The 15,570-nt window shown below is 43.4% G+C and overlaps 1 protein-coding gene across 3 annotated transcripts; it reads right to left on the reverse strand.

The window, feature by feature from the left end:
- Nucleotides 1–7,953: 7,953 nt before the first annotated feature.
- Nucleotides 7,954–15,570, reverse strand: LOC133957162 (uncharacterized). Of its 3 annotated transcripts, XR_009921191.1 has the most exons (3): nt 15,345–15,570; nt 14,957–15,233; nt 7,954–8,047 (listed from the first exon to the last, which is right to left on the reverse strand). XR_009921191.1 is itself a non-coding variant. In XM_062392621.1 (2 exons), the coding sequence occupies exon 1, from the start codon at nt 14,032–14,034 to the stop codon at nt 8,494–8,496; it is 5,541 nt and encodes a 1,846-aa protein (XP_062248605.1). In that variant the 5' UTR covers nt 14,035–14,309; the 3' UTR covers nt 7,954–8,047; nt 8,159–8,493. The 3 variants fall into 3 exon arrangements, 1 of the variants encoding a protein (XP_062248605.1); XR_009921190.1 differs by having other exon boundaries at nt 14,957–15,570; XM_062392621.1 differs by lacking the exons at nt 14,957–15,233; nt 15,345–15,570 and adding an exon at nt 8,159–14,309.

Genomic DNA, 15,570 nt, shown 5'->3' on the forward strand with positions numbered 1-15,570 from the left:
CTGCTGTATGCGCTAACCCCAGCTGCTCCCATCACAAGACCCCCCCCCCCCCGAAAACACACCTCCCTCCTTTCTTTCACACGCACAGTAGTAGTACAACATCTATGCACAGTATGCTTCCTGTCTCCTTCAATTCACTCATGTGACTCACTTTCCAAGGGGCGGACTGCTGGGATCAGTTGCCATGGAAACCGTAGATCATATGATGGCCACTCACCCTGTGAGCATTTTTCTTTCTTTCGGTTTTCCTCCTCTCCAGCTCCCTCCGGTGCTCTGCAGTACGGCTGTGAATGAGCCTCTGAAGCATAGTAGTCTACGACATCCCTCCACCTTACAAAACACAACTTATCAAAATGCCAGGTTTTCCTTCCTGTGGTTCGTTGCTGCTGATGTCTGACTTGACTTGTAATCCCCCGGTGTATCACATCTTTAAATTATGCAGAAGGAGACACAATGTGTCATCTCTCCTGTCCCAGTCAGGGGTCTGCTGCAGTATTACTCATCTTAAAGCTCCACCGGTCGTAAGTCTCAGAGTTACAGAGCATCAGTGAGGAAGCTAAGGGTGGTTGGGATTTGAAAAAAAAAAAGCAGGTTTCATATTTGATAAATGGTGCAACAGGGAAGAAATGTCTCTCAGCTCTCCATCAGCCCTGACCTTAAGAGTCTTGACCTTGAGCCGGGGGGATATTATTGTTATCTGTCTCCCACAGCACAGAGGGCTGTTGAGGCAGAAACTGCATTAAGCCCCTTAAACGCAGCCTTAATATTTCACATGTAGTTTACTTTAGATTATATATTAGCGCTCCGAATGGAGAGGCAATGAGCCGTTAGACTGGGCTGTGATTTACTGAGCTTTTAAGGTCCTCTGTAAGGGCTTAGTTCTGTGGAGTTGGACAACTAAACACCCTGTGAATAGAGAGAGGTCAGACTACCTCCACAGACTGATTGCAGTCACATGCAATGATATGATCAAAAGGTACACTATCCAATATTGATTTTACTCTTTAAGTGTGAATTCTGGTAACAGATGAGAGATAACATGTTTCCCCACCTCACTGCTTAATGAGATGCTAGGTTTTCCTTATGAATGGTGGGGATGTTTATACTTTTGATAGTATTGTGAGAACTCCCATTCATCCCCGGCGGAGCAGCAGCCGTTAACTCCGATCCCGGGAGAGGCAGGTTGCCAAGATCGCAAATTAAACATGCTGACGAACACCGGCGGGCAAAATCGGATCCGTGTCTCGGGGGGGGTGTTGCTGTGCACCTGAGGCTCGGCTGCACCAACGATTCAACTTCCTCTCTCTGTTCCCCCCCTTTATCCAGCAATTTATAGTGCAGTCCCAACTCCGTCAGTGTTCTGACACCTTGCCCCCACCCCTCTGGGAGTGAAAGCACAACCGTTAGAGATAAGGAGAGAGCCAGTATCCTAAACCTGCTGCTTCTCCGTCCATGAATTAGGAGAAAGCGTGGGAGCTGTACCTATGCTGTAAACACACTGACCTAAACCTCTGTCTGTCCTCTTTACAGAAATACTGCTGCTGATGTAGCAGCCCTGAAAAGGTAGACATTCACATTTATTCACAAAACGGTAAAAAAAAAAACTGTATTAATTCATCTGGTGTCTGCTGCTCCAGGAGAGACAACTTATTTGATATTCCTCCCCTGCCTTGTTTCTTTTTCATCGCCCATCCCTGCTGTTCAATGACAAGAGGCTCATTAGCTCCCTGGTAAGGCTTCACTCGTCCTCCCTAGATAAAGAAACATACTCAAAAGTCACGACCGCAAGAGGACAAACACGAATATTGACACCCGTGATGAATGAGCAGCGTCAAAATCGATAGCCGAGATATGGTCTTGAGGCAGTGTAATAACCTTAATGTAAGCCAATGATGCACGGTTGAAACAAGACGCCATTCAGGTTTGGCTCATGGAATATTTTGGCTGTGATTCTGCTGGATGACTACAAGGAAGTCTCGTCTGTTCCTCAGATACGAGAAAGGTGTTTGATAAAAAGAGAGAAAGGGGATTTAAAACAGTTTACCTGTTATTTAGAGAAGATAAATAAACTTAGATGTAACTATAAAATCCTGACTTTAGACATTCACCAGGCATTTGACCATTCAAACATCTCTTAAGTCAAGATCAACTGGAATCTCTCATTTATCACTTCAACCCACTGTTGATCACAACCTCTTTCAATATCCTGTCACTTCCTTGAAAATTCTGTATGTGTTAAGATGTACGGATTCATATTGGTTGAGTAATGGTCTGTTCACTGCATCACAAACCAAGTAATGCCCGACTCCTCCATGAAAGCCCTGCGCCCTGTGGATGCATACAGCATGTGTGTGTGGGTGTGTGAGGAGAGAGAGGGGAGCTGCTGGAAATAGATCACACGTCCCATCATGTCAGCAGGATGATCGCGTCACTGTCCCTTCTATTCTCTGCAGAACATGTGATGCAACTATTGTGCAGTGTCCTTGAAGCGATCAGTACTATAGTGTAACTGCATCGTTGGGCGATTGCTTTGCTTAAGGCAGCAGAAAACGATTCTGAATGTTAATTTGCTTGCAGTGAAATCGACGGATTGTGAAATTAAACAAATGTCGCATTCCTTGATTTCAGGAACAAGATGTAAAGGTCACAGCATTAATTAAAAGCTGAGAGAGGGTTAATGTCATCTATTTAGGTTTTGGGGATATTGTGTGAACACTGCTCCTCCAGTATAGCAGATGGCTGCTCAGCACCATGCTGATCCGAGGCTGTACAGTAAAAGAAATAAGCAAACAGCCATGACGGTACTCTAGTTCATAGATCAATGGGCATTCAACCATATCATGAATAATGAAAATGAACCAGGCCTTGTTAGTATAAATATAGGAATGACCTATATATAACCTATACCATTTATAGTTGACTCCACCAGGGAGGTTTGGTTTTCACCCTTTGGTTGTTGAAACTACTGGACACATTATCCAGACACTTAGTGGAAGGATGCAGTAGCCTATGTGTCAAGGAGAAATCCATTAGACTCTTATATTGATCCGGATCAGGGAGCTGTTCCAGGACCCCCCCCCCCCCTTCCTTTCTTTAATATTGTGAGATTTCAACATTTGATCTGCAAATACAAATTCAGATCTAGTGAACTTAAATATGGTTTCGTATGGACACTGCAGGCAACTGAATGTAATTCGAGTAATTTTTTACTTTATTATGAAATATTGATAACTACAGTACCTCTACTACCTCAGCAGTGCAGTGACTTGTATCACTGTAGGCAGGGATGGGCAAAAATACATCAAAATGTATTTTGATACAAAATACAAAATACCCCTCAAATAAATGTATCAAAATAAAATACAAAATATTGGTGCCAGAAAATGTAATTTTGTATTTAAAATATAGGAAATACTTTTTCTGGATTTTCCAGTTTGGTATAGCAGAGCCTTCAGGTTTGGGCTATATAATGTACACAAAGCTCTGGTGAACCCTACAAAAAGGAAGAACAGTCACAGAATGTCAGTGTAACAACAATTTGATAGATTATGTATATATACAGTACTGTGCAAAAGTTTTAGGCAGGTGTGGAAAAATGCTGTAAACTCAGAATGCTTTGAAAAGAAATATAAATAATAATTGTTTATTTTAATCAATTTACAAAATGCAAAGTGAGCGAACAAAAGAAAAATCTAAATCAAATCAATATTTGGTGTTACTACCCTTTGCCTTCAAACCAGCATCAATTTTTATAGGTAGTCTTGCATAAAGTCAGGGGTTTTGTAGGATTATCGTCAGGTGTATGATCAACCAATTATACAAACAGGTGCTAATTATCATCAATATCACATGTAGGTTGAAACATAGTCATTAACTGAAACAGAAACAGCTGTGTAGGAGGCTTCAAACTGGGTGAGAAACAGCCAATCTCTGCTACCAATGAGGAGTTGTTAAAGACAGTTTGATGCCACAGGTCATACACCATGGCAAGACTGAGCACAGCAACAAGACACAAGGTAGTTATACTGCATCAGCAAGGTCTCTCGCAGACAAAGAGTTCAAAGCAGACTGGGGTTTCCAGATGTGCTGTTCAAGCTCTTTTGAAGAAGCACAAAGAAACGGGCAACATTGAGGATCATAGTGGTCAGGCAAGGAAACAGCGAAAGCTGAGGGATGAACAGAGAAGGTGAGGAAAGGACAGAAACCGGGAGGAGGAGGGAGAGAGAGCCAGCTGTCTGCAGGCTTTTCACTGATGGACCTTACATCGCTCAACAAATACATTATTGAACACACAAACAAGACAATGAGGGTGTGTCGAGGCAATCGACATAATAAAATGAATAAAATTCTTATTATAAAAAGTACCAGACACTTTAGAGGAAACGTGTAGAGATGACTAGGAGACTTGGGAAAATTGCATCTTTTATTTCGTATTTATGGTATCATGATTCAGATTGGAAGCTACACCTTCCTGTCTCAGTTGTATTTACAGAAAAGACAGAAATTATTAATCTGTCATCATAAACACAAAATAAGGAGATCGTGCAGCTGAAATTATATATTTTATTAATTACTTTCATTTTAAGGATCTGTGATTGTTGAGCTGCTATGATTCACAAAACTGTCGATCAACAGGAAATCTGCAAATATCTTTTATAATCAAATAATTTTTTCGGTCCCGTGTTGAGCAAAATACCAAATATCTGCAGGTTTCAGGTTCTCTTGTGTTCGTGTATGAAAATAAACTGTTGTTCAGACAAAACAAGACATTTGAAGATGTTATCTTGACCTTTGCATCTTTTTATTCACAATTTCACTGTAAATGTATTTCTACTTTCTTGCATTTCGTGGACAAGATGATTCAGGGAATGGACAGATTCATTAGCTGCATCCCTGGTGTCCTGTATCTGGATACAGACCATCTGATGGATCCCAACATACTTGTTATTATAATTATATTATATTGTTCTATTTAATTGTTGTTATGTGTTACTTTTTCATGCACCAACAGAAACTTTGTGTAACTTTTTTAAGTCTGTGTAACAAAAATAATGTTATGTTGATTAAGTTTGAATATAACAGTATTCCTTTATATGATATGAAGTGATTATATATCAAACAATCTGTTTGACTAAAGTGTAGATCTGCTTTTATACTGTTAATATTTCCTGTAAAAATCACACGTGTGTCAGTCAAGGTCACATGACAACTACCTTGTAACATTATGTCACAGTAATGAAATAATTCAAAGCCAATTTACTCTTCAAAGCTTCAAAGGCAAACTTTGAAGCTTGACGCTTTAAAGCTTTGAGGCTGTGAAGCTGTGAAGCTGAGTGAAGTTGGGGAACAGATCAAAGCCAAATATCTCCTATATAAGGAGCCACGTCTCTGAGTGGAGCCACCGTCTGGACAAGCGTCAACAAGAGCCACTTGAGATACATCTCACCTGTGACTTCCAATCACCGCCACTGACGACACCGACAGAAGAAAGCAGATACGCAAGAAATCGCTCTTCAAACCCTTAATATAACGTGGTCCAACTGCAGCACCTGTTAATCAACATGCAGAGGATCATCATCTCAACAGACATGACCCAGGAACAAGAGTGCACCAGCAGCAGTACTCTGCAGGACCCCAGCCAAACCCTCCTGGTTTGGAAGAGGGAGATGCAGACGCTGGAGGCCCTACAGGAGCTGGATGATATAAACCTCACCCTGAACGAGCTGTTGGATGAAAGCTTCACCCCGACGGGGCTGATGGATAAGAGCCCCCGTCAGAGGGAGCTTGTTTATGAATACTCTGCCCAGAAGGACCCAGAGGCTCAAGACATCTTCCTCTTGAGGGAGCTGATTGCCCAATTCACTGCCATGAAGGAGCTGGTGGATGAAAACCCTCATCTTGAAAACTCCGCCCTGAGGGAGCTGAAAGCTGCAATCCCTCAGCTGAAGGAGCAGATGGATGCGGAAACAAACGGAAAGATGGTGGAGCAGACGGAGTCTCCTGCCTCACCTCGGACGCTGGAGGCCCTGGTGGAGCTGGATGATATTGCCTTAAACCTGAATGACCTGATCGATGAAAGCTTCACCCCGATCGAGCTGATGGATGAGAACCCCCATCTGAGGACGCAAGTTGATGAAAACTTCGCCATGATGGAGCTGGATTGGGAATACTCCACCGTGAAGGAGCAGACCGCCACCAACAATGTCACCGCGGAAACAGAGGAAAAGATGGTGGAGCAGACAGAGTCTCCTGCCTCACCTCGGACGCTGGAGGCCCTGGAGGAGCTGGATGATATATCCTTAACCCTGAATGACCTGATGGACGAAAACTTCATCCCGAAGGAGCTCACGGATGGAAACCCCCGTCAGAGGGAGTTGGTGAATGAATACTCTGCCCTGAAGGAGCCAGAGGCTCAAGACATCTTACCCTTGGAGAAATACAAGCAGAGCATGAAGAAGGAGAAGAAGAAGCAGGAGAAGAAGGAGAAAAGGGAAAAGGAGGAGAAGAAGAAGCAGGAGAAGTGGGAGAAACAGGAAAGCAAGAAGATGGAGAAGATGGAGAAAAAGGAAATGAAGAAGATAGAGAAGGAAAAGAAAGAGATCGAAAAGAAGGAGAAACAGGAAACAAAGAAGATGGAGAAGATGGAGAGGAAAGAAATGAAGAAGATAGAGAAGGAAAAGAAAGAGATCGAAAAGAAGGAGAAACAGGAAACAAAGAAGATGGAGAAGATGGAGAGGAAAGAAAGGAAGAAGATAGAGAAGGAAGATAATGAGCAAGGAGGAACGACAGGGAAATGGTATAGCTGTTGCTTCGGCCTCTGACCTGTCAATTGTCACATCCCTTATCCCCCCATCCCTTACCCCCCCCCCCCTCACACACACACACAACGCCCTTCCCTCCCCCCCCCACCCCACACCGCCCTTCCGTCTCTCCCCCACACCGCCCTTCCCTCCCTCCCTCCCTCCCTTACCCTCTACTCCAAACTAACTTTTCTTTCAAAATAAATTATTGAATAAATAATAAAGATTTTTCATTGAGATGAAGGTTTGCTCTTTTATTACAGAAGAAGGTTGTTCCAAATGATGAAAACCCAACATTTATATGTAAAAAATACTCAATAGCTGTTTATTATTTATACATGTTTATTATTTGAACTGAGAGACACTCTTTCTCCACAGCTGCACTTTTCCAAGATTTAATTCCATCACCTTTAAAGAAACTGACGGATCATATATTAACTGAACTCAGGTATATTTACATTGTTTTCCTGCTCGTGGATCTGCCTTAAAATACACATTTCAATTCACAGTAATTGGATAATTTGTGTATCCGTGGACTGTTTTAAACAACAGCTTTACTTCCTGTCGGGTATTTTCAGGGTTTGTTAAAATCAGTTGTGCAGAATTTCACTTCAGACTCATCTGACCTTTGACCTTTATCATTCTGCTGAAGCAGTGATGAAGTTGTGTGATATTTAGTGCCGCACCACATAATAATGCATCTGTTCACTGCATCACTGCATAATAATCTAGTTCACATATATGTGGTTTCACAAACAGACTGCTGGACCTTGGTGGTGGTGTGCGCACTAAGGTTTGTTTAGTCACAATTTTCTTCTATGACTTCTGTAAAGATTCATAAGCATCTTGATATCTATTGTGTTTGCTTTAGCAAGACAACAGACAACAGAATAAATCCTACTTTATATTAATTTAAACAAACCTCATTAATGATGCTTATTCAATCAATCATCAATAATCAACAATCAATATCAAATCCAAGTCGGCAACACAACCATATTCCCACAGGACAAAACACTCCCAGGACAATGGGTCACTATGTAGCATCAGCAAAAACCACAGACGTCACTCTGGGACAGGACGACTCCACATTTGCAAAGACTCGCAAAACGACATTGTAGCTCCTCTTACGACGACACAAGACACAGGTCGGTTCCTTTGAACGGGCGTTTATTGCGGTGGCATGTCTCCTCTCTCCCTCTCCATCTTATCAACACCATCACGCTTTACACGTTACGCCGTGAGAACTGAAAGTATGTAAAAACACAGTACAAAACATTTCCATACATATCGCAGCACATTATACACATATAGCGAACACAAAATGACGCTCAGTGTCGACATTAATATAAACATACCTCGTTGGCCGCTTGCCGTAAAAAGAGGTTTTGATGTGCATTACAAGTTTTATAGCTTTGGTGACAAAACGCGCACCGTGCACCTGCCGTTTGCAGTGTCACAGTGATCTTGGCCCCCGGGGCTACGAACAAAGCACATTAGTTCCGCCTCAAGAAGCGAATAATACAAATACTGCCTGTATCAGTTACATTTTAACCTTTTCATTCATGAACTTAAATACCGGCACTTACACTCCCACCAAATCACTCATCCACCTAAATGTGGGATTTTCCGGTACAACAAAATATAAGTGGAATAAACAAAAAAATGTTCTTAAGCATCATTGAAAGTGACCTTATGTGATTGAGCTGGCCTCAAGTAAGGTGACTACCTTGTGTATAGGCCTCTCAAGATGAACTGATCTAGTGAGTGGTTTGCCTTTGTCAAATGTAGTGTCGCTAACTAGAAGTTTCAGTTTCCGTACCATGCCATCTGCACTGGGATACACTTCCACAACTTTAGCAAGCTTCCATTCATTCCTTGGTGAGCCATCTTCTTGAAGGATCACAATGTCATCTATTTGCGAGTTCCTTGATATTTTTTGCCATTTCCGTCGTTGTTGGAGGTTCAGCAGGTATTCTCGCTTCCATCTTTGCCAAAACTCATTGGCTAAGAACTGCACCTTTCTCCACCTTTTGCACAGGTACAGGTCTTCCTTGCAAAACTGTCCTGGAGGTGGCAGAATGATTGAGGATTTCATGGTCAGTATGTGGTTTGGAGTGAGGGGCTCCGGACCAGTAGGATCATTAAGATGCTCAACACTTAGTGGCCTGCTATTGATTATAGCCATCGTTTCGTAAAGAAACGTTCTCAAAGTTGTGGTGTCGAGTCTGCTTGCGGCTTGGTCAAGCATAACCATCAAGATGCTTCGGACTGTCCGAATCTGACGCTCCCAGACCCCACCCATGTGGCTAGCTGATGGGACGTTCAGCACAAATTCACAGCCGAATGCTCGCTGACGTTCAGGATCTATTCCTTTGAGCAACTCAGAAAGGACTCTCCTAGCGCCCATGAAGTTTGTTCCCTGATCACATCTTATTTGGCGCACAGGTCCTCTGATAGCCATAACTGTTCGAAGTGCATTCATGAATGCGTCTGTTGTCAAGTCATCGAGTGTTTCTATGTGTACTGCTCTCGAACATAAGCAGGTAAACAGCAACCCATAGCGTTTTAATTCCTTTCTTCCTTCCTTTACGATAAAGGGGCCGAAACAGTCAAGACCACAGTAAGTAAAGGGGGGGGATTCTTCAGCCCTTTCTTGCGGCAGATCTGCCATTTGTTGCACCTCTGTAGATCTTCTGTATCTCCTACATTTTACACACTTATAAATGTGTGAGGAGACCACATTCCCACATCCCAAGACCCATATTCCATTTGCACGCAATTCGTTCATGGTCATGCCTCTTCCTTGATGGAATACTCGCTCATGATAATGTTTGATGAGGAGGGCTGACACATGAGATTTTCGTGGAAGAATTGCAGGATGTTTTATGTCGTGGTGTAAGGCTGATTTTGACAACCGTCCTCCCACCCTGAGAACATTGTTTTTGTCCAGGAAGGCATTCAACCTGTGCAACTTGTTGTGCTTGCTCCGAATGTCTCCTTTCTGGAACCTGATTCTTTGAATGTCGCCAGCAAAGGCTTCTTCTTGCGTCAGCTTGATAATGAAAACTTCCGCTTCTCTTCTTTCTTCGAGATTGGTTGTTTCATTAGTTCTTGGTTGAAGTCCTTTGAATTCTCTGACATATCTCTTGAGCCTGGCGATGGCTCTCACAGCTCTGTTCCAGTCAGAAAACTTAGTGAAGCGGTTTGCCATTGCATTCGCCTCCTCTGTCTTAGCTGCATGAGCATAGGCTTTGCGAAGCTCTGGGTCTGTCGTTTCTACTTCTACTTTCTCTTCTTCACATGGCGGAATTTGCTGCCAAAGGAAGTTGGGTCCTTTAAGCCAATTAGACTCCTTCAGCTGAACTGCACTCAACCCTCTGGAGGCATGGTCGGCTGGATTGCTTTCAGACCTGACATGTCGCCACTGTTCAGGGCTTGTGCTGGATCGTATGCGTTGGATTCTGTTGGCTACAAATGTGTGGAACCTCTTGGCGTCGTTGTTCACGTAGCCGAGGACCACCTGTGAGTCAGTCCAGTAATACTCTTGCAGGCCTTCAATCTCAAGTTCACCCTTGATGAGGTCTGCGTTGCGGACGGATGTCACAGCTGAAGATAACTCAAGTCTTGGAATGGTCGTTAGTTTGACAGGAGCTACTCTTGCCTTCCCAATGACAAGAGAGCAACTGATGTGTCCCAGTTCACTTATTGCTCGAAGATACGAGCATGCACCATAGCCTTGAAAACTTGCATCTGAAAAGCTGTGAAGCTCATATCTTATGACCTTCCCGAAGTTTGATGGGAGGTAGCTCCTTGGAATCTTCAGCGCTGCCAACTGAGGCAAATCTCTTAGCCATTCCTCCCATTGCGGAAGAATGTGTTCAGGGAGATCTTCATCCCAGCCTACTTTGTCTTTGCATAGCGCCTGAAGAATCTGTTTGCCGACTAGGATGAAGGGGGCCACAAACCCTAATGGATCATAGATGGAGGCAACAGTCGAAAGAACACCTCTCCTTGTCAGTGGATTTTCCTTAACCACAACTCTAAACTGGAAATAATCCGCTTCGACGCACCACTGAACTCCGAGTGCTCGTTCTATATATGGTTCTCCAAGAGCCATGTCTTGATCCTTGGTTTGCGCACGTTCCTCAAGTGGTATTGCTTCCACTACTTCCTTGTCATTGGACACAAATTTATGCAGCCGTAGGTTTCCTGTTCTGCATAAAGCTCTTGACTCTTCCACCAGATGTATGGCTTCCGCCGCTGACTCTACACCTGTTAAGCCATCGTCAACGTAAAAGCTTCTCTGTATGAACTTGATGGACTCTTCGCTGAACTTTCCATGACCCTGCGATGCCAGATGTTTGAGGCCAAAGTTGGAGCAGCCAGGGGATGAGGCTGCCCCAAACAGGTGTACTCTCATCCTGTACACTGAGGGTTTTGTGTCAAGATTGCCTTTATCCCACCAGAGGAATCTGAGGTAGTCTTGATGTTCCTTTGCAACGTGAAATTGGTGAAACATTCTCTCGACATCACACATTATGGCTATTGGACCCTTTCTGAATCGACAAAGCACTCCAACTAAGGTGTTAGTCAAGTCTGGTCCAGTCAAGAGATGGTCATTTAGAGAGGTTTCCTGAAACCGTGCAGAACAGTCGAAAACCACACGGATCTTCCCGGGTTTGTGGGGGTGGTAGACACCGTGATGCGGGATATACCATGCTGGTTGGTCATTGAGTTCGGACTGTGGAACTTTCTCAGCATCTCCTCGTTCGATTATGTCGTTCATGAACTGGACATAATCCTTGCAATACTGCTCGTTTTTCCTTAGTCGTCGCTCTAATGACATGAGCCTGTGAACTGCACACTGTTTGTTGTCTGGAAGATTGGGCTTGTCTGTTTTGAAAGGAAGTGGGAGTTCATAGTGACCATTTTCCTTCTGCTTTACACCTTCTTTCACTTTTGACAAGAAGAGGAGGTCTTCCTGCGAGATTGGATTACCATCTGTGGTACGCTCTGTGAAATCAGATTCGAGAGCTTTGATAATGTCTGTTGGATTGATCTCTTTAACATGTGTTCTGCACACAAAGTGCACCTCCCTCTTTAGCCTAGCAGACGGCTGTGCATCAGGGGTCACTTGCCGTACCATCATTTTGTGACTGGTTCCTATTGAATCACCGTGGTCACTTGCTTGATTGGAGCAGCCAACAATGCTCCAGCCCAGGTCTGTTAACTGTCCGTATGGCTGATTCTCTTTTCCAGACAGAATCTCTCTTGGGAGAAGGGCTTGGTGACAGTTATAGCCAATCAAGAGGCCAACTTCGCAATCCAATGGTGGTGGAATTTTGTCTACCAATTGCTCCAGATGAGTCCATTTATGAGCAGTTTCAGAAGTTGGAATGTGTGACCTGTCTGCTGGAATGAACTCTCGTGTGAAAAGAGGTGGCAATGAAATCCTCTTCTCCGAATCATATCCTCTCACTTGTAGATGTGTTAGTTTCTGACAAGCTATGACTGCTGACCTTGTAGACATTGTGGATAGCTTCAGACTTACATTCTCTTTGGTTGTGTTGAGGTTTTGGGCAACTTCATCCAGAATGAAAGTTGTGTCGCTCTGTGTGTCTAAGAGTGCATAGACAAGGACTTCATGATTCGGCTGTTTTGTGGATGAGACCCAGACCGGTACAATTGAGGATGTCTGTGTACTCGAACCGTCTTGTAGGATTCTGTTAGTAGTTGCTGTTGCAGCTATTTCTTTGGTGTCCACCTTTGGAGTCATTGACCATTGATGATCCTTGAATTTGTCATCATGTAAACATGTTGGGTGTCCTTTCTGACACCGTTCACATATGCTCTTGTTGTCACACTTTCTTGAAATATGACCACTTCCTAAACATCCAAAGCAAAGCTTCTCTACTTGCACAAACTTGTTACGCTCTTGAACTGTCTTTTCACCAAACTTTCTGCACTTGGCGAGTACATGTCCTTTCCTTTTGCAGAATACACATTCTGAGATGCTGCTTTCTGTTGTGTTTGTGGACAGTGTCTTTGCTTGAATGGTTTGGCTTCTTGGATGCTTTGGTTTTTCACCTTCCACACTCTTGAGCGCTTGTATTGAAGATATGGGATCACAAGCAAGATCTGCTTCCTTTGACAGGAAGTTTACCAATACTTTGAATGGAGGGTACTCAGCATTTGCTTGTCTGTATTCCATTGCCTTGCGGTTCCAACTGGATGCCAGCCAATCTGGCAATTTAAGGAGAATTTTTTGACTCTCGTTGCAGTCATTGAGAACTTCCAATGTCTTGACATGGGGCATTGCGGCTTGACAGCTCTCGAGGAAGTCTGCAAATTCTCTTAGCTCGAAACCTTCTTTAGAGCTTATTTTTGGCCATGCACTTAGCTTGTCTCTGTAGGACTTCCCAATAATGAATGGGTCTCCAAAACGTTTATCCAACAGTTGCCAGGCTGAGTCGTATGCTACTTCAGTGCCCAGTAGGAAGAATCCTTCAACAGCTTTCTTCGCAGCACCACCCAAGTACTTTCTTAGGTAGTACAGTTTTTCGTTCTTTGGGATGTTTTTCCTGTTTATCAATGTTTCAAAGGAGAGTTTCCAGTCCTTGTATTTCAAGGGATCTCCAATGAATAATGCAGGCTCTGGTGTTGGAAGACGATTGGCACTTATAGCTTCTGCTAGCATGTTGACCAAGTCTGAGCTGTTCTGCGCTTGAGGCATGGGCATTGAAGTAGGTGGAGCTTGAGGAATGAATGGGGGGTTTGGGGCATAAGTGTGAAGACCTTGAGTTTTTCCTAATCGTAATGCTTCATTTAGGGAGTTGCTTGCTTCAGACCTTTCTTCAATTTGTTCATAGACCTTCACTCTTGCTCTAGCAGCGTTAAACTTCTTAACTTCTTCTAACCTTTCGATTCTTTTACGCCTGTCTTGCATTGCTTGTTGTGTGGCTAGATTCTCAGTTTCTAGCCTCCGAAGCTCTGTTGTTTCCCTTTCTTGTTCCTCCAAAACCGCCAAAACTTCCCGGGATGCAGCAGCTTCAGCTGCAGCCTCATACCTTTTTACTGAGCAGACACTGGTGTAGTTGGAGCCACGTTTCGATCTTTGAGATAGTGGTCTTGATAAGGAGCCTGTTGAGTCGAGTACAGATCCAACATCAGGCCAGGGTTCTTCTTCCTCTGCTGTATGCCCTTTAAGCTGCCTTTCTGCCTTTTCAATCATAAATCCTGAAAGCGATACGCACGTGTCAACTCTGCGCCGCAGGTCTGGCTCAGGAGTTTGTATTTCCCGCAACTCTTCATAAATGTTCTTTACCTTTGTGCATGTGCTTTGTATGTTATCAATAAGCTCACCCAATTCATCCTTGGATGCCTCATCAGTCAATATATCCTTGCCTATTCTTGCCTGACACCTCCACCTCTCATAGATTACTCTATATCGACGTTGGATACCCTTTAGCCTTTCCTCTTGAAGTTCTCTACCCTTTTCTGTTAAGGTTCTTGTTCTTTCGCTTCTTCGTAGGGTTTTCTCCTCTTCTGGGAAGTCAGGGTCTGTAGCTTCATGTTGAGCAGGTGATTCGGCATTCTTGTGGCAGGTCTCTGAACTTTTGTAAGACATTTTGAGATGACTTGAATGGCTATGGGATGTGTGTAGCTATTGAGCTTCAAATGGATTAGATTAGGCTATGTATAAATGTAAGCTACAGAAGGCTTTCAGTAAAGTAGCCATGCAGGTCTGAATATGGACTTTCATATTGCATTAAATAAAATAGTATTTTCACTTCACTCAAATTTAAAAGCAAAACAAATACCTTTGTAAAAATGCAACAAAAATCTCAAATATACTTGTACTTCACACAAGAAAAGGTTTTCACATTAGTGGACTGGCCCTTTAAATTTCACTTCAGTCACCCTTTAAACACTGCTATTTTCATAAATCAAAATTTACAAGTATTACTTTCCCATTCACTTAGCACTTATACAATAAGCTGCTTAAGAGGAGTAACACACATCAACACACATTATGTACAGAACTGAGTCCTTTTTAAGTTAGTTGAGCCACTTCTCACACCGCTTTCACTTGAAGGTGATGGTGGAGCACCTCTTGGCTTTGCCTTGAAACTTGCGCATGTGACACAGTTTACCTTCCATATATTGCCGCCGCTATGGCGACAGTGATTGAAGTGCGTTGCTTTTCCGCTCTGCTGCGATGCCGAGTGATCCCGTCACGTCGTCACACAGCTGCGGTCTCGTCGTCTCGCCTACCCGCGCCGAGCAGTCGAGTTCTCACTGTAGCTCCTCTTACGACGACACAAGACACAGGTCGGTTCCTTTGAACGGGCGTTTATTGCGGTGGCATGTCTCCTCTCTCCCTCTCCATCTTATCAACACCATCACGCTTTACACGTTACGCCGTGAGAACTGAAAGTATGTAAAAACACAGTACAAAACATTTCCATACATATCGCAGCACATTATACACATATAGCGAACACAAAATGACGCTCAGTGTCGACATTAATATAAACATACCTCGTTGGCCGCTTGCCGTAAAAAGAGGTTTTGATGTGCATTACAAGTTTTATAGCTTTGGTGACAAAACGCGCACCGTGCACCTGCCGTTTGCAGTGTCACAGTGATCTTGGCCCCCGGGGCTACGAACAAAGCACATTAGTTCCGCCTCAAGAAGCGAATAATACAAATACTGCCTGTATCAGTTACATTTTAACCTTTTCATTCATGAACTTAAATACCGGCA

Source organism: Platichthys flesus, chromosome 7 (assembly GCF_949316205.1).
Source record: "Platichthys flesus chromosome 7, fPlaFle2.1, whole genome shotgun sequence".
In the NCBI taxonomy this organism is placed as follows: domain Eukaryota; kingdom Metazoa; phylum Chordata; class Actinopteri; order Pleuronectiformes; family Pleuronectidae; genus Platichthys; species Platichthys flesus.